The sequence below is a fragment of the Procambarus clarkii genome, chromosome 57 (assembly GCF_040958095.1).
Source record: "Procambarus clarkii isolate CNS0578487 chromosome 57, FALCON_Pclarkii_2.0, whole genome shotgun sequence".
NCBI classification, from domain to species: domain Eukaryota; kingdom Metazoa; phylum Arthropoda; class Malacostraca; order Decapoda; family Cambaridae; genus Procambarus; species Procambarus clarkii.
The window spans coordinates 7,411,016-7,430,134 of record NC_091206.1 but is presented as its reverse complement, the minus strand read 5'-3'; the positions used below and the strand labels follow the sequence as shown (position 1 = coordinate 7,430,134).

Genomic DNA, 19,119 nt, shown 5'->3' with positions numbered 1-19,119 from the left:
CACGTTATCAGGGCCGGTGAGGGACCATAAATAATGCGAGTGTGACGTGGCCCGCGGTAATGCCAATGATCGCCGCCTCCTAGATCACTATCCCACCGGCCCCGGTAATTCTCACCTTAGTCGAGTTTGTCTTTCCTCTGAGCGTCGCCACACCACTACCACCACCACTATTATCACCGCTGCCACTACCACCACTACCACCACCGTGGCCACCACCACTATTATCACCGCCGATACTACCTCCTCCACTACCACCAACACCATAACTACCACCTCCACTACCGCCGCCCAACAATCATCGCCTCTTTCACCCCTATTACTACCACCATTACTACTACCCGCTCCGTTCTCGCCAGCGTTCCCAACGTCAAGAAAGTGTCGTACTAAAGTGCCCTAACCTAACCAACCACAGGACCAACGAACATAAAATGGCACATTATGTCAATTTTGCGAGTCGCTGCCATTTTCTTGTACATCAGTTTTTGGCCTTAGGTAAAGTATACGTCAAAATACGACGTGCTATGAAGAAAACGGGTTGCACTACCACCTCCACCACCTCCATTAGCAACTTTAAGACCTGGGGTCAGATTCACGAAAGCACTTACGCAAGCACTTACGAACCTGTACATCTTTTCTCAATCTTTGGCGGCTGTGTTTACAATTATTAAACAGTTAATGAGCTGCGAAGCACCAGGAGGCTGTTTATAACAATAACAACAGTTGAATAGGAAGTTTTCATGCTAGTAAACTGTTTAATAAATGTAACCAAAGCCGTCAAAGATTGAGAAAAGATGTACAGGTTCGTAAGAACTTGCGAAAGTGCTTTCGTGAATCTGGTCCCTGATTCCACCAAAACCCACGATCGTCGTCGCCCCTTAATCAACACAACAACAATTCCACCAAAAATTTGAGCATCAGAATAGGTTAATTGTAACGTAACAATAGACGGGGGCACAAAGGGCTTATAGTCCTCACTCCTCCGTAGACACTATTGAGTAAATACAGCTACTTCTCCCACCGCCCTCCCTGGCTTCCAATCCACCTACCTACTCAGCTTCCTCACGCAACAACAACAATTCCCTATTTAGCACCACCCCCCCCCCCCGCCTATCACTTCAACCACCGCAATAACCTCCCCCCCGCAACCGCCACGTCCCACCCATCACCCATTACCGCCACCACAACCCCATCAGAAATGTGTCTCTCGTTCTTCAGTCGGAAGGATCTTACAAACACCGTCTGTGGGAATTGAGGTTCAGATCTTCTAAACTGGTCTCTGATATTGCTACAAGAAGCGTAAGAGAAGCGCTCTGAAAATGTCAAAGGTATACGCTTACCAGCATACATTATTATACGTAAATATATCAGTCTATTATGCATAGATCCATCCGTTTATTATTTTACATACTTGTAAGAATAACGTAAAATTTAAATGCGAAATTCCTTTCGAAGGTGTTTCCTTAACTACATGTTCAGAGGTTAAGACATGTGTGTATTTAATCCACGGGTCAATATCTTTTGGCCAAAATCATAATCCAAGGATCAATAGCATCCAAAGAGAGATAAATATAGAGTGTAAAAAAAAGAGAGAGAGAGAGAGAGAGAGAGAGACTTTGATGATTGTGATGCGGAGCTCAAAGTGTACGATATTAATAGCGAGACAACATCAGCGAATAGAAAATAGTAAAAAATATAGCAAAATAACAGAACAAAACGTTAACACCTTCGAGGAGGCTTCAAAAACAACCACGAGATGAACTGAACGGTGAGAGGAAAAGCATAAGCAACAAAAACGATTACATTTTGTTTTATTTAGACGATGGCTAATTACACGTTATTACATGTGATTGTAACGGCTGCCATGTTGGGAGAGATTGTCATCCCGGTAATTACAGAAGGAAATGATTACGAACCACTTCCCTGGAGGATAATTTAGAGCTGGTTGGAGTTTACTGCCGCCACAATAGATGGCGAGCAGCTAATTGAAGACAGGGGAAAGAAGGGATGAACTTAAACGGATATAATGGCTTGACACGATAATGTGACGGGTGTAACAGAAATAATGGAATTAGTTGTGTTTACATGCTTGTCTTCGTCAACCAGGGCTATTTGGTTGAGCCCCTGGGAGGCTTTGCTTCATCGACCACAGAGAGGGATGAGACCTTACTCTCATCGACCAGAGAGAGAGAGAGAGAGAGAGAGAGAGAGAGAGAGAGAGAGAGAGAGAGAGAGAGAGAGAGAGAGAGAGAGAGAGAGAGAGAGAGAGAGAGAGAGAGGAGGGGGGTGAGACTGTACCTTGTCAACCACAGAGAGGGTTCAGGCTTACCCTCAGCGACCACAGAGAGGGGAGTGCTCCTACCAGTCAACCTGCGAGAGAGGAAGATTGTCTCCATCGTCTTTATTAAATGAGAAGAAAAGTTACATTCGTTCCTGCAGTAGTGTGAGAAGCTTCTGGCGCTGTGGGAAGAACCAAACGTCGAATTAAGGGGCCTAAATGAATGCTTATTTTATATTTTCCATTAATACTTTGGCTTTCACTCTTGCTGCCACAGAGATCAGTACTGATTAAAACCCTGAATTTATAAATTTTATGAATAACGCTCATGCTTCCCCTCCCCCCCCCCCCACACACAAACAGCAAAAAGCATATGAGAAAACATGAACAGTACACAAAAGACTCGAGTCATCGAGATGAGCCCTCAGCAGGCAAGACAAGTTGTTCCTCCTCCTCTTCCCTCACCTCCGACGATAACACACATTAAAGGACTAATGTTTGCAGCCGCAATTTTGGGCTGAAGAATCAAGAAAGATGTTGATGGGTAATGATACATGAGTGAGGTGGCTGTCCATCACACAGTAGTCTCTCTCTCTCTCTCTCTCTCTCTCTCTCTCTCTCTCTCTCTCTCTCTCTCTCTCTCTCTCTCTCTCTCTCTCTCTCTCTCTCTCTCTCTCTCTCTCACTCTCTCTCTCTCTCTCTCTCTCTCTCTCTCTCTCTCTCTCTCTCTCTCTCTCTCTCTCTCTCTCTCTCTCTCTCTCTCTCTCTCTCTCTCTCTCTCACGCACATGTTACTGACTAGGTTTCTTAGTCATATATATGTTTGAGCGTTGATAAACGAAAGGTGGAAATGGAGGAGGTAAAGATGCATGAAATAGGTGTTTGAGAATAGGGAGAAAAGATAAAAGTAACGAAAAATTAAGAGACAAGGAAGGAGGAGGAGAATTTAGTGTGTTAAGTTGGTAGATGAAAACTACAGTGAAACGATAAATAAAAGACACTAATGAGGAGGAAAGAAAAACAAGAAGAGAAAGAGAAAAAAAAGTGTGGGATATATAGACGGAAAAGATGAACAAGAAGGGTGGAAAAATGGAAAAGAGAAGAGACGTAAACATGAAAGTGGAAAATGTATGTAGAGCGACACAGCTATAAATGAGAAACAGGAAAATCAGAAAAAGAAGACTGAGCATTTGGCCATGGGGACCTGAGAACATGAGGACAGGCTGCGTCCTCGTTAACGAAGATCAAATGCTCGTTAATCAAGCCGCTAAAACTCTTGTTTACGAATGAAAACACTTTACACTTGATTCACAACTGATGACTTTCGAATCTTTCTTGAACAGTGCTTCCTTCTTTTTTGGAACCACTTCTCTGTAAACAGCCCGTTCTCATAAACATTGGGCCTAAGGCTCGTTAATCCAGCAACCAAACCCCTTGATTATGACTGAAGAACGCTCTACGCACGTCTCACATTGGATGTCGTTCAAACTTTTCTCGAGCATTGATTTGCTTTTTCTTACTATGTTTGAATGGGATCTCTATAAGCCCATTCTCATACACAAAAACCCAAAGTCCATTCCATGCACCCGCCAAACCACCTGTATATGAATGAAAAACGGTTTACACACGACTCGCAACTAATTTCGTTCGAACACTTCCGGAACAACACTGACGAATTTTGTTCGAACCACAACGCTGTAAATGCTTTACCCACGTACTACAAATACAAATAATTGCCAACAGAACCTAAACACCTAACCTAACCTAACCTATGCTTATATATGTACAATATGCTATTGAATGAACAGCATGTTAAAATTTATGAATGCGTCTGTGGGGTCGACCGCTGGATGTAATGGACTTGAGTCGAGGACGGGTTCGTTTCAAACAAAATATTACCAAGAGAAGCTGAACACTTAACTTAACGTAATTCGGGACTAACTATACACCAGTTTTTAATATATAATAAAATTAATTTAAATTTGAAAAAAAACAAGTTAGAAAAGCACAGTAATAAAAACTAACGAATACGTCTTTCGGGGTCGGCCGCAGCATAGACGAGCAACACCTGAGGACGGATGGAGACCATTCAGCTGTTTACAGTGGTCAGTGAAGGTGGTGTTATGACAAGTGTGACGGAAAACGTCTAAACTTTATACTCTAAAGAAGTGCTAGAAAATCGTTAGCACTCATAACTGTCATATAGGAGCAACATGTATCCAGTCGGAATGATTTTAGTCTACTGTATCTTATAGTTAGACGACCAAATGTGTTATTATGGGCGCGGATACTTGAATTAGTGTTTTGCTGGAAGATTAGTGTTTTACTTGTCGAAGACAAGCCTTTACTGCAGTGGTAATATCATATTTTTCTACACCTACAATTCCTCGTCAAGTTTCTCATCTTGTGGTGATCGTCTTGCCTCAGGCTGACCCCACTAGACGAGGCCCACCAGCGCCCTCACCCTTCATACGGTAGGTAACTAGTCGATCCTCAAGCGTCACCTTTATCTGAGCTTATATATATATATGTATCTGTCTAAAGCTGATAATTAATGTGATGATTTTATTATATTTGTGATGTATGACTGAAATGTATAGTCATTCCCCTAACGTATAGAAATAATTCGTTGTTATGGCATTACAGGTAAGGTAAGAGTGCTGCTCTTCGAAGGACAAGAAGCCACCAATATTTTGAGGTACGTTCCTATTTCATTTGCTTACGTAGTTACGTTTTTAAGATGTAGGAAACCCTGGGTGTGAGCCTGTTTGTCATTTTCGGTCGCGTTATAACTACTATTGAAGAGAAATGTGTGCAAAAGCAGGCTGGACGTACTGTGCAGACGATGAGTCACAATAACGTGGCTGAAGTATGTTGACCAATCCTCACACTAGAAAATGAAGGGACGACGACGTTTCGGTCAGTCCTGGACCATTCTCAAGTCGATTGTCATGACCGAAACGTTGTCAACAATACCATCAATCTCAGCACCAAGTGAACGAAGACGCCTGAAGGAGCTCTTAACGATAATAACAATTCATTTACTTCTGGAAAAGTAAATCTCTTACCGAGTAGGAGAATATATCATCTTTCTCGAGGCCAGTGGCAGAGGACGAAGTGCAGAGAAAGAGACACGGGACGAGGTGCAGAAGATGATGCACAGAGTGAAGTGGAGAGAGAGCGAGGCACAAAGCGAGAAACAGAGGACGAGACACAGAGAATGAGGAGTCAAGGACGAAGCATAGAGGACAAGATGGATTGGATGATATATAGATGGAATAGTAAGAAGGACACCGGAGTCCAGCAATACGAGAGTGCAGGCTTGCAAGTGAGAGGATTGGTCAGGACCTAGAAGAGGACTCACCCTGACACAGGACCTAGAGGTTACTGTAGGAAAGGTCGAAGGACAAGAGAGAGAGAGAGAGAGAGAGAGAGAGAGAGGACTGACCGACCCTAGCGAGAGACGAGAGAGCTTCCAGGCGATATAATTCGGCTCCCCCGCCTTCCCATCATCTCTCATATTTCGCGAGCTCGCAGCCCCGTCAAGGACAAAAATATGAATATTAATGAGGCCACCTGTATCCCGCCCCTGTGATAATGAGCCGGTCTAGGGCTCCCCCCTTCCCCAGGCCTCAACCCTCCCTTCCCCCTACCCTTCCCCAGGCCTCAACCCTCCCTTCCCCCTACCCTTCCACTGGCCAGCGCCGTAATCTACGGTAAATACCACAATTTATCGAGGTATTTTTTCCTCCGCTCTTACCATTCACGAAGAAGTTGATAACACCGACGCACTTCTCCTGCAGATGAAGCGTCCCCCACAACCTCTAATTATAGATTTATAGCTCGCGGATTATAGATGAATTTTTAGATATCGCCGATAGTAGGGTGGTGGTATCGCGGGAGGGTATCTGGTATCAAGAGGAGGCCACGGTGGACTTGCTGTGCAATACCGGAGAGTCCAGGACTCGCTACCCACACCCCTGAGGGAAGGATTGGGACATGTGGTGGGGCTGGGAGCGTTGAGGGCGAGTTTTGGAAAAGGGGAAAAGAGTAGTGGAGATAGACGAGAGAAGAGTTTGTGGGGTGAATATAGAAAAGGGGAACGGGGTAAGAGGGAGGGGAGACTTTTCTGGATATTAAGAGCAGCTCAAGGATCTAGCAGGTGTCAAGTCTAGTCAACTCCATACGGTCTGATTGATAAATTGTGTATGTTTGTTATAGATATACATGCAACGTTTAAAGCTTGGATTAGTTTGACAGCTAATTACAGATGTTTAGGCATGTATATATTATATATATATATATATATATATATATATATATATATATATATATATATATATATATATATATATTTATATATATATATAATATATATATATATATACAAAAAGAATAGGGGTGGCAGGAAAAGAAAATATCAAAATGCTCACTGATCCACAAGGTCTTTTCTGAGTACTCATTTTCTTCTCCGAGGCTATGGGTCTCTACAAATGCACCAGAGGTGGTACCCCTTTTAGGTTATTTAGGGTGAGATGAGGGGAAGAAACCCAAAGTGCAGCCTGGTACCCCCACTACATATAAATGGAAATGTCTGTTTGTTTGAGGTTGGAGTGGAGAGCTAAGGCATGGTTGTTAATTGAGGGGAAGAGAAGGGAAGAAGGTAAAAAATAGCAATAAGAGGAATGGGGAGTTGGAGGAGAGACAGACTATCCCGGGCACCGCTAGGTACCTCTTCTTTATAGGGGGGAATTAAAAAATCTATTCTACTGAAGAGAAGGTCTTTTTGTCTGGCTGTCCAAGCTGTCCAATTTGCACTGGGATTGGTCTGGGGTACGGGACGGACATAGACTGGTCGAGATAGGCTTAAATAAAATGCCTTCAGAGTTGTGGGTCTGTAATCCTACCCCACTTGCTATTTTCATTGCCTGAAATTAAATCGTTAAATGAAATCTGGTTATTGAGAAACGTAGAGTTTACTGCGAACTCTTTCATGGGCTATGGACAGCACAAAACGTCCACTAGACTGTGCGACACAGTGGTTGCAAGGATCAGGTTGGGTTACCGTTACCTGTGGCAGGTGGCTGCAGGTGACGGGTCTCCCAATCCTGAGCACTCCAGTTGCAAACTCTGTGAGCAGGAACTACGGCATGATCTCCCGCACTACATCACTGAATGCCCAATTATTAGACCTTTCAGACCAGTTGGCATGAGGTACCTGGAGCTTTGCAATTACTTTATTCACTCTCGTATTCTTGAAGATATCCTCACAGTATACCCAAAATTTGCCAGTGCAGGCTATTAAACACATGACTCTGTATGACTAACCATCCTGCGAGATGGGGACTTGTATTACCACTGCTACCTTATTCAATCTTGTGTTGTTGATATCCTCAAAATGCATCCGGAGTCTGCCAGTGCAGACCGCTAATCACATGCCTCTGTATGACTAACCATCCTGTGTGATGGGGATTTTATAGCATCACCTAGTTAGTTTTTTTTGACACACTGTACTCCACTTCATATAGTCTAGGGTAGCTGCACTAATGCAGATGTACCTAATATGTTAATAAAAAAAATAAAAAAAAAAAGGAAGACTTTCCAAAAAAACAGGAAGACTTTCCACTGGAGTGGGAACTCCAGTGGGAAGTCTCTATCTATCCATCAATCATGTCTTACAGTGAAGACAAGATAGACAGATTGATAGATAGATGGATAGATGAATGGATGTATGGATAAATACATAGATGGATGTAGACAGATAGATAGTTAGATGGATCGATAGATAAATAGAATGATGGACGGATGGATGGATAGATATACAGATAGATGCATGGATTGAGGGATAAATGGATAGATACATGGATGGATCGATAGTTGGATGAACGGAGTGGATGGATCGATGGATGGATGAACGGAGTGGATGGATCGATGGATGGATGAACGGAGTGGATGGATGGATAGACGAATAGCTAGAAGGATAGAGAGATGAATGGATGGATGCATAGATGTATAGATGAGATACAGACCCAAACAACGGCAGATACCGCTGAAGTATACTAATATAACAGTGCCAGTACTAATATAACAGTGCCAGTACTAATATAACAGTGCCAGTACTAATAACAATGCCTATAACATCACATATGCTCTTGGTATCAGGGATGATTATCGCTTGGGTTGTGTGTTTACGGTGACAGGGCGCGTCGGTGCGGTAGATTTATCTGGCTGACACCTGCAATGGAGTGAGCAGGTGCCATGAGTGATCCGGGTAATGTATGTGTGTGTGATGTCATTCCCCCTTCATTGTATTCCCTTGCTGACGTGACGTATAAGTGTGGTGGTAATGTCTGTATGTCTCTCTCTCTCTCTCTCTCTCTCTCTCTCTCTCTCTCTCTCTCTCTCTCTCTCTCTCTCTCTTTATTTGTGTTTAACTTTTATTTTTCCTGGTTTCTTTATTAGATGTAGTTTCTACGATCTCAAATTTACACCATAAGATAATATTAAGAAAAATTTTATTTTACTTTGATTTCATATCTATGAACGGAAGTGTGGGTTATAACAAGGCAGTATTGCTGTTGAGAGAGCGCTTCCGTAAAAAGCAATTCTAAATCTCTGAAAACTATTAATGATTACTTTACGTATTTGGAAACTTTGTTGTTTGAACATTAACACACTCGAAAATAACATTTGATCTCGTGGAAGGTATAATCTATCTCCAATATCTTCCAAGAGTATCTCTAAGCTTGTCGAACCCACAGTGGATCAGTTTGTTGTCTTACTGAACTATCTTGAGTTATCTTGAGATGATTTCGAGGCTTAGTGTCCCCGCGGGCAGGTCTCCACCCCCAGGAAGCAGGCAGTGACAGCTGTCTTACTCCCAGGTACCTATTTACTGCTAGGTAAGGAAGGCATCAAGGTGAAAGAAACATTTTGTCCATTTGTCTCCGCCTCCACCGGGGATCGAACCCGGAACCTCAGGACTACGAATCCGAAGCGCTGTCCACCCAGCTGTCAGACGCCCTCACTACAATTTTTTATACGCAATCGACTCCGGTGTAAAAATTGCAGAAGTTTATGGAAATTAAAAACAAACCGTAATATTGACGCTTCGTGGGCCTAATGATTACTGGCTCGTGTAGGTCATGTGGGTAGCCTAGAGGTTCTGACGCTTTTGGTTAGGTTAAACCGCTACTTTTCTTACGGTGGGGAAATCGAGAGACCGAGCTGGATCAACGCTCAATACAGCAAGCACGTTATTTTAATTGGTCGCCAGTATCACTGTAGAAATATTGTATCAATATAAAAATGGTTAGGTAGGTTGCTCGGGTTAGGAGGTTTCTATATAGTCGTAATGGCTTGGCGCTTTCCCCCCTGCTAACTCCCTCCTTCCGCTAAAGGGGTTTGACTAACTAGAAACCTCCTAACCCAAGCAACCTACCTAACCATTTTTATTTTGATACTATTTCTATATTGATACTGGCTTAGTACGTTCTCCTGATATTTGACTTACCTTACCACCTAATCTATTGAGGTCTATGCACATTAAACATTAATATTACTGAGCTTTAATTTTTACTTAAGTCATATTTTTATCGGATTAGTCGATTCCGTGTGAAATTCGATCAATTAGGTGAGAGGAAGGGATGCTTTACTATTACAGTCATTATTCAGAATATCAGTGAAGCAAAAAGGGTGACTCCAGTGAGTTCCACTAAATACGTGAAAACAGAGATGCTGACCAATCGTTGTAGAGAAGATATCACAGTGCATGCGGGGGGCTGAGAAATATGGGGGGACGGTGGTGGTGGTGATGGTGCAAGGGAGGTTGGTGATAGTGGTAGGGAAAATGGTGATCTTGGAGGCGGTAATAGTGACGACTGAATGCGTGAATTTAGCCCCTCCAGAGATACACATCAGGTGAGGTTCCCGTCACTAAAAGTCCCCCCCCACCCCCACCTTCCCCTTTTCTAGCATTTCTTTCATTTCCTTCCTTTAATTTCTTCTCTTCCTTGTCTTCCTTTCTCCCCCTCCACCGCTATTCATTAATTTACCTTGTAACTTAAGGTTTGCTCGTTTGGTCTGCGGGACTACTTCCTCGTCCCGCCACGCGTCTCCCAGGAACTGTCACCTCCCATTTCTCAGCTTGTCGCCTGATTTATTTAATTATATTCATTATCTCCTGCCCGGGGATGGTCAGCGTGTCGTGTGGCCGTCCCTCTCCCGTCACCTCCACGCCCCTAATCCCTCATTACCGCCCTCTTCCCATATCACCCCTTTCTTCTTCCCACATTCTGTGAGAGGAGATCAATAATCGAAAAGCTATTAAAAGTAAGTCTTTACATATTCGAAAGGTGAAATGTATGGCTTGGGCTTTCAGCCCTTTTGGGGGTCATTCTGCTTGGGGTCATTCTGCTTGGGGTCATTCTGCTTGGGGTCATTCTGCTTGGGGTCATTCTGCTTAAGAGAACGGCCCCAAGACCTTTGTGATGATCAAGAATTCTGGGAGCACCGTGATAGTTTTAAAAATTCTTACCTATAGCTATCTATGGATGGAATGTACAAAATACATTTCTGTTCAGTTCCTCCCAAACCATGACACTTTGTACTGTTGAATTTGTTTCGCAGAGGGACCGCTAAACAAACAAATCCAAATCTACTTTTTTTCATGGTGAAAATAGTGCACACATATGTTCTAATTTAGACCTAAGAATGGGTTTATTAATCCTTGCATTATTTATTTAGGCTTTGGATACGTCAGGTTAGCTTCACAGGTAACCTCTGTTTGTTTTAGATGGACCTGTATTTTTTTTTTCTTCCTCCTTTAATTCGCAGTATCTACAGGCACTGTTAGACTGGGTTCAGATTACGGTTAGATTGCGTTAGATTGGATTAGACTGCGTTCCAACGACATGTTGGAACCCAGAGATGATGAACCTTCATGTATGCATCCATTAGTAAGACTAGCAACGATTTGCAATCTAAATAAAAGAATGTAACAAAAAGTGGATATATAATTTTTATTTCAGGGTTTGGATGTTTTTAAACAAGGTCTCTATCTTTCATGAGAGGCGAAGACCAATAGTAATCTGACTCAGAGGAATTTCAACTTGACACGCAAAATATTTATTGTAAATATATATGTCGACAATGAAGTAAGTTTTAAAATCGACAGAAAGCAGTTTTGAAGCGCATTCGACTTCTTGTGGGGTATTCGTCCTTAATCTAGATGAAGTTTACCAGTCCTGCCCCGACTATATATAAAATAATAGCTGTGATGACCAAACCACACATCAGAAAATGGAGAAAGGACGTTTCGGTCCAATCCTGGACCATTACCAAGTCGTGTAAGTATTATCAAGTTATAGGACTTGATAATGGTCCAGTACGGACCAAAACGTTGTTTCTCCACTTTCTGACGTGTGGTTTGGTCACCATGTTTTCTGCAACGTTATTGTGACTCATCGTCAAAATAATAGTTATAATAATAATAATTCCAATTGTTTTAACAATAAATTGTACCATAGTGCAGCAAAGACCAAGTAGAAGACTACTAAAGATTCTTCAGTTTAAAGTATACATCGGGGAAGTTTAAAGGAAGCATATATTGGTATAATATTACCGAATTGGAAATTTAACAAGTGGCAAAACCTTCGCTTACAGAAGAATGTTAATATATATTTTTTGCTTTTGTTATTATTTTTTTTTTAGGTGCTACCGTGACCAGAAAATGAAATTAAATTTAGTGTTCCAAGAGGTTTAACAGGCGTAGGTAAGTATTTCTTACACATAAGCTTACACATATTCGTAAAACGTAGTATATTTAGGTTCCTTTGGGAGTCAGACAGGTTTGTGTTCGGATTATGTCTCCAGCATGTGTTGTAATGTGTCGGTGGATCAAGTGTTGGCAATGATCGGGATGGTGTACAGAGTTGGTTTGTTTTAGTACGATGACCATTGGGTTGATGCAGCACAGTTATCATGCTTATCTCTATAATCCCCGTAGCATCTCGTTATTCACATCCCGCCAAACACACACCGAAACTACAACGTTGGTACAACGTTCGAACAAGTTTTAACACCTAACCAGTTATAACAACCAATATAACACGTTGTAACAACGTTCTAATACGTCATAAACACGTTAAGCCAAGATGTAACAACTTTATTACAAGTTGTAACAAGCGGAAAATAAAGACATTTACGGTTTGTGTTTCCAGGGATCAGAGGCTACAGCCATAGTATAGACACAGCGTAACTTGACTCCCACCAATGGTCATGTGACATAAAAAAAATTGTTGAAATTCAGAAACTTTGATAAGGCAGAGACATTCACCCGATACCAATATGCAGCTTACCATTTTCTATTTTAAAAAATTATATATGTATATATTTATTTTACTCTATACGTTACATTATTTTTTTTTATTTACATAACATTAGTTGGCTACCAGAGTTTTCAAGACTGTACCTCAGCTCATGCGCCCCGCCATTGTGGGTGGCGTTATGTGATCTGGTTATGTGTGTATCCAATGGTGGTTGACATGATTGAAATTCATATCTCGGGATCTACGTCTCAATCTGAAATCTTAGTCCATAACCTCATACCTCAGTACTGTTTTTCCTGCTTCACTACACTTAACCCAGACGCTTCTTTCTAAAGTCCTTTATGATTCTGATTCATTTGGATACGTAGTTTTCAACTGCATATAGATGTGTGTGTGTGTGTGTGTGTGTGTGTGTGTGTGTGTGTGTGTGTGTGTGTGTGTGTGTGTGTGTGTGTGTGCGCAATCATCTCGCGGTCAAATATGCTGAAAATGGACTACTGAAACACGAAGTGGAACCTCTGGCGCTGCTAAGCTTAGCCCGACACCAATTTATTCATTACAGCTGATCTACATATTCACAGCTTAATGTCCCTGCCTTCGTATGCTCTAAAATTTATTCAAATCATTTCTTTGTTCAGAACCATTCCCTAATAACCACTGCAGGTTTCCTCCTCAAAGGACTCCCAGAATTTATGGGACTTTTCCTCATTTTGAATGGCCATCCTTTTCATTAGTGCAATTGCTTCTCCCATCATTATCTCTTCTCCTCGGCTGTCGTTCGTTAATAAGGGTATGACCACGAAATTAACATGTTAACGCCGCATGCGGTAGCCACAATGGCAGTGTCAGTAGAATGATAGGTTGACTCACTTGCTACAATCTCCTGCATACATTATTAGCCTCTTCGTCTCTTTCCTCCTCCTCCTCCTCCTCCTCCTCCTCGTCTGTCTCCTCCTCCTCCTCTTCCTCCTCCTTCTCACCTGTCTTCCTCGTGATTATACCTGCCTGATTACCTTTTCTCACCTCTCTTCCGGTCAGCAACTCGGGACGGAGCGACGCTTCGCTCGCGCGCCGGACAGAAAGGGCAGGTAAAGTGAAGAAATTGTTACCCATTTAATTGTCTCGTCGAATTGCTCGGTCGTTCCATGCATTTTGAGTTTATTGAGAGTTAATGCTGTATATACACTCTATCAAGTTCTTGTTTGAGTGTATTATTGTTTTTGTTGAATGTGCTAGTGTTGTTGTCATTATTATTAGTATTAGTATTATTATCGTCAAGTACCCCATTGCGTAGTGCTACGTACATTATTTTTCATTTCACGCACCTTTTCACGCACCACTCTACCCACCACTCCACCAGTCCACCCACAACTCCACCAGTCCACCCACAACTCCACCAGTCCACCCACCACTCCACCACCCACAATTCCACCAGTCCACCCACCAGTCCACCACCCACAACTCCACCACTCCACCCACAACTCCACCAGTCCACCACCCACAACTCCACCACTCCACCCACAACTCCACCACTCCACCCACAACTCCACCACTCCACCCACAACTCCACCAGTCCACCCACCACTCCACCAGTCCACCCACCACTCCACCACCCACAACTACACCAGTCCACCCACAACTCCACCACTCCACGCACCACCAACTCACGAACTCTCACGTATAACCTGGACCTACCTTAAATACCCGCAATAAAATTCCCGAAAATGAACTTTGCAATTCTCTACAGGTGTCAACGCCAGGACCATTTACCAGTGTTGATAATGATGGCAAAGGAAGGGTTACCTTTGTGAGTTATAAAATATAAACATAGTTATCATATTTGATAGGTCGTGCCCAGAAAATTATCTGCGCCTGCGCGGCAGAGACGCTTGGACTGGCCGTCGCGGCCTGATTGTATCTTGACCTCTCTGGTTTGGGGAGAAAAGTGCCGGAATTATCCCGTCCTGAGCGCCGCTGCTTGGGCCTCTCTGACTCGTGGTTGGCGGAGTAATCATATTTTGCTCGTGAAACTGTTTATGGTGTTGCGAGAGCGAAGAAAACCCGTGATTACAGGTATGTTCTTCAGACAGACAGCCGCCGCCGGCCCCTCTGCGTGCGCGCACCGCCGCCTGCCGACCAGGCACCGCGGGCCTAAAGTTTTCGAAGCGGGCGGGCCAAAATGGCTCTTAATTTAGCGGTCTTGTGCAGCGGTTTTCGTGTGGCAATTAGCATGCGGTTAGGCAAAGTGGCGGTGGGTGTGAATGCGCCTTTTTACAAAGGGGCTGGACTGTGCAAGAGAGTACTGCATGAGATGCTTAACCAAACATATGCTTTAACCTCTTGCCTCTCCAAGCTTACGATCCACCTAGGGACCTCGTTCTTGCCCCGCACCCATGACCATCTCGCCCGGAACTACAGCCCTGTGTTAAAAGATGGCTCGCTGCTCCAATAAGTTTATGTTTAAATAAGGGTTGAGCAGATTTATGCCTCAGATAACGTAGCCTAATGAATCAACGAGGTGCCATAAAGCCAACAATGGCCGGCTTCGAAGTCGGCACTAGCCAACAAAAGAATCTATAATTACGGGGAATCTCAGGCAAGCCGTTCCTAGGCGCGAGTCTCCCAGAACTAGCCATGTGTTTGGGATAATATCGTCATTATGGCAAAAGGTTTTGGCGATTATTCCGAAGTTTTTCCACGATTATACGCTGGATTTCGCGAGCCGGAGCAAGGTTCCCGAGATCATAGCAGTTGTGGACAATTAGTTGGGGAAAGCAATCGGTGATTCCGAGCGATATATCTTGCGACTTCGGTTAGATTTTTTGGCAGCGCGATTATTGGGGAGATTTTTTGGGGCGATTACTCGCCAGGCGGCGAGACCTAATGGCGCGAGATGCTGTTGAGTGGGTGCTGGGCTCGTCGCCCCGATCGTGTCTGACCCATCACGCAAATTTATCTTCAGTACAGTCACCACCTCAGTCTCACATACGTCTCACCCTCGTGGTCTCAGACCATTTTTACTCCTTAAAGTCTCTCTCCAGCTCTTCCTAAATTCCTCACACATCTTTCCGGCAAGCTCTTATACCCTACCTAACTCATAGATTCCCTCGGCCACAGTCTCCTGGCCACAGTCTCCCGGCCACAGTCTCCTGGCCACAGTCTCTCGCTTCAGCTATCACCCTCTTCTACTCTATGGCTCTACTTTGTTCTTGTTGAAGATGATGCAGATGTTGACACCACAATAGCTGCTGGTGGACTGGTGTGGCTATTCACAGGCCGGCTCCTACAAGGTCTTAATACCACTTCAACCCTTCCATCTCCCTGGGTAATGTGGCGATGGATGACTGCGTCTAAATAAGCTTCAGTTCTCTCTCTCTCTCGACAAAAGCGTTGCACTTAACCTGAGTAGCGGCGGCTGCAGCATCAGGAATCAGTCCATCCACGTCCATATTTTAAAGTCATATTCCCGCGGTGAGAAATGTGCGTGGAACTCATCGGTAAAGGGGGCCGTTAGCGAGGTATGGCGCGGGTACTGACGAGGTGGGGCCAGGGAAGGAAGGCCTTTTAAAAGAGCGTAATGTCTCTCCTCTGTTCAGGAGCCAAATATGGTCATCCAGGTAGTGCAGGAACACTGGGCGTTGAGTGGCGCCTTGGTCGGCTCTGTTATACAAGCAATAAATTTATCATAAACGCGTAAACGAGTTGCCATTACTTTGTCTTTTGAATATTCCGTTTCCTAAAGGTGCCGGCTTCACACTGGCAAGTATTGAGGAAAGCGCCTGGCAGAGGCCATTACGATGACGCTGACCTCCGCTAATAATTGAATGTTTCGTGAGCGGTCCGGACAGAAGGACTTTGAAGGCTCGCAGGAAAATGGCCAAAATATAGGATGCCATATAACCAATAGTGATTATAGTAACACCATTATATAGGCGCTGAAGTAAGCGTGTTACACTTAACTCGAGCAGGAACAGCGAGGGATAATTTGTTGTGTTAGGGAGTTACTCACTTAATCGTCCGCGTCTTATTTATGGTCCAGTGTACCGGCCTTAAGGCTGCTACAGGGGGCATTATGCCTCCTCCAGGTCCGTGTCTTATTCCTTCTCCAGGTCCGTGACTTATGCCTTCTGTAGTGTACGTGTCTCCAGGTCCGTGCCTCCTCCAGGTCCGTGCCTCCTCCAGGTCCGTGTCTTATTCCTCCTCCAGGTCCGTGACTTATGCCTTCTGTAGTGTACGTGTCTAGAACAACAACCACCTGCTCTAATATCACCAATAACACCCGTCTCCCTGCCTTAACCTCTATAACCAACATCACCTCGTTCTCTAGCACCCCCCAACAACCAATTCATATCAAAATCTTTATTCATAAATGGTTGTACGTTTATAATTGGGAACGTTTACATAAACATCACAATACATTAATTACATAAGAGTCATAATAACAGTTCGAAGACATTGTCATTATCAGAATGAGAGTCAAAAAAATTTATTCGTAACAACTTATGAATCATTAGAGTAATCACTGAACTAAACAGATGTACAGCAGTCTAAATCATATTTACATTTTTGACATAGAGTGACATTTAGATTACAGTTTGATTTTGATATACATTGCAAAAACAAAGTGAGGAGTAGCATTAGAGAGGTAAGTGAGATATTGACACAATATATGTATATCATAAAATCAAGATAAATAAGACCATTAGAAATAGAACTAATAAAAACTAATCATAGAAATGAAGTTGTAGAAATTTCCACATCAACAGATCCTGGGGCATATCCCGGCTCAAACTCACTCCAAACACAGCACAAATATCTGTGATCTAACTTCAAGTAACGATAAAAGCCTTTCAATAATTCTTCTCTTTGGGACAGAAGTGTCTTCATAATTCCAAATATCAAGTTGGGGCTCTCCTTGTTCTCTTTAATTACGAGCTGTGTTTTCCAATCCTGTAAACCTGCAACATTATACATCATCATGTATTATTATGTTGTTTTTTCTTACAATTAAGTTTATATTTCTGGTAAAGTAGGAATGGTCAGTGATAAGTGAGGGAATTATCAGGGGAAAACGCCAAGCCATTACGACTATGTAGCCCTTGGAAGGGGTCAGGATAAGGATTTGGGATGATATGGGAGAAAGGAATGGGGATCCCAACCACTCGGACGGTCGGGGGATTGAACGCCGACTTGCATGAGGCAAGACCGTCGCTCTACCGTCCAGCCCATGTTATTAGGGACAGTGATAATTGAGTGCTTGATACAAAAAACTGATGGCTAGATGGGTTGTTCCTTTCAGACAAAATGATATTATTATTTTTTAATTGTTTCTTGTTGTGGGTGTGTGTACATGACACCACCACCATAACCATCATGACCACTGCCTCCCCAAGCACCACCAACACCACCACATCCTCCATCCTATACCACCATCTCCTTTGAACAAATCCACAAGGGCCGTGACGAGGATTCGAACCTGCGTCCGAGAGCATCCCAGACGCTGCCTTAATCGACTGAGCTATTACAATCATTTGATTCATCACGCAATTGTGACCATCTCCTTCCCCTTTACCTTTAACCCCCATTTCGGAATCGGTATAAATCCAATTGCTAATCCCAGGAGCACACATTAACAGGGTAACATCTCCCGCATATGGGACGCTTGCAAATATGAAAACGTTGATTAGAAGCCCAAATTGTTAAGTCAATCTATACAATCTTTGTACAGTATGCAACACCAGCATGTAATCCGCTCCCTAGGAGGCATAAAACCAAAATTGAAAAAGTACGGAGGTATGCTACAAGATCAGTGTCAGAGCTGAGAGGGTTAAGCTATGTGGATAGGCTAATGGAACTAGATCTCACAGCCCAAGAGAACAGATGAAACAGATCAGATATAATAGCAGCATACAAGATACTGAAGGGAATTGACAAAGTGAACATAGCCTGTATAAGTTGAGAGAAAGTAGGTAGAAAGGACATAAGCTAATGTAATTATCAGGACAAAAAGCTAAGCCAGAATCCTGGAAACGCAGCCGAATCGAAGAGTTGTAAGGAAATACTCGGTCCCTGAACTAGTTCTCAATTTACGGGTTATTCATGCCCGTGCCATCTCTTGGGTGGCTTATTCTTCATCAATCAATCATCGGGTTTTCAATAAGTGGACTGCACTGAAAGATGTGGAAGTTGCCTCCATCCACAATTTTATGGCCAGATTCGACAAAGAACTCAAACTTCTAGAGAGTTAAACTATAGCACAAGGGATACAATTAGGCTATTAGGCGGGGCTTACAAGCGAGGCCTCACTCCCCGTAAACATATAAAGGTAAGTATTGATAGGTAAGTCCCACCACCTCAACCTCCGCTACCACCAACACATTTGCCCTCACCACCATAGCACCACCACCACCACCACCACCATAGCACCACAACCACCACCAGCAGCACCTCCGCCCTTACCACCATAGCACCACCACCACCACCACTAGCACCTCCGCCCTCACCACCATAGCATCAC

At 43.4% G+C, this 19,119-nt stretch overlaps 2 protein-coding genes across 3 annotated transcripts in view; one reads left to right on the top strand and one right to left on the bottom strand.

Annotated features, from left to right (window-relative positions):
* Positions 1–19,119, bottom strand: part of LOC138353302 (uncharacterized) — a 47,781-nt gene that overhangs the window by 25,808 nt on the left and 2,854 nt on the right. The window contains exon 2 of the mRNA XM_069306173.1: positions 17,431–17,560. Within this exon, the coding sequence (XP_069162274.1) occupies positions 17,431–17,560 (130 nt within the window). The remainder of the gene's footprint in view (positions 1–17,430; positions 17,561–19,119) is intronic.
* Positions 4,398–19,119, top strand: part of LOC138353341 (GATA-binding factor 2-like) — a 153,114-nt gene continuing 138,392 nt past the window's right edge. For both annotated transcript variants that reach the window (XM_069306234.1, XM_069306233.1), the window contains exon 1: positions 4,398–4,748. The gene's annotated coding sequence lies outside the window, so the exon portion shown is untranslated. The remainder of the gene's footprint in view (positions 4,749–19,119) is intronic.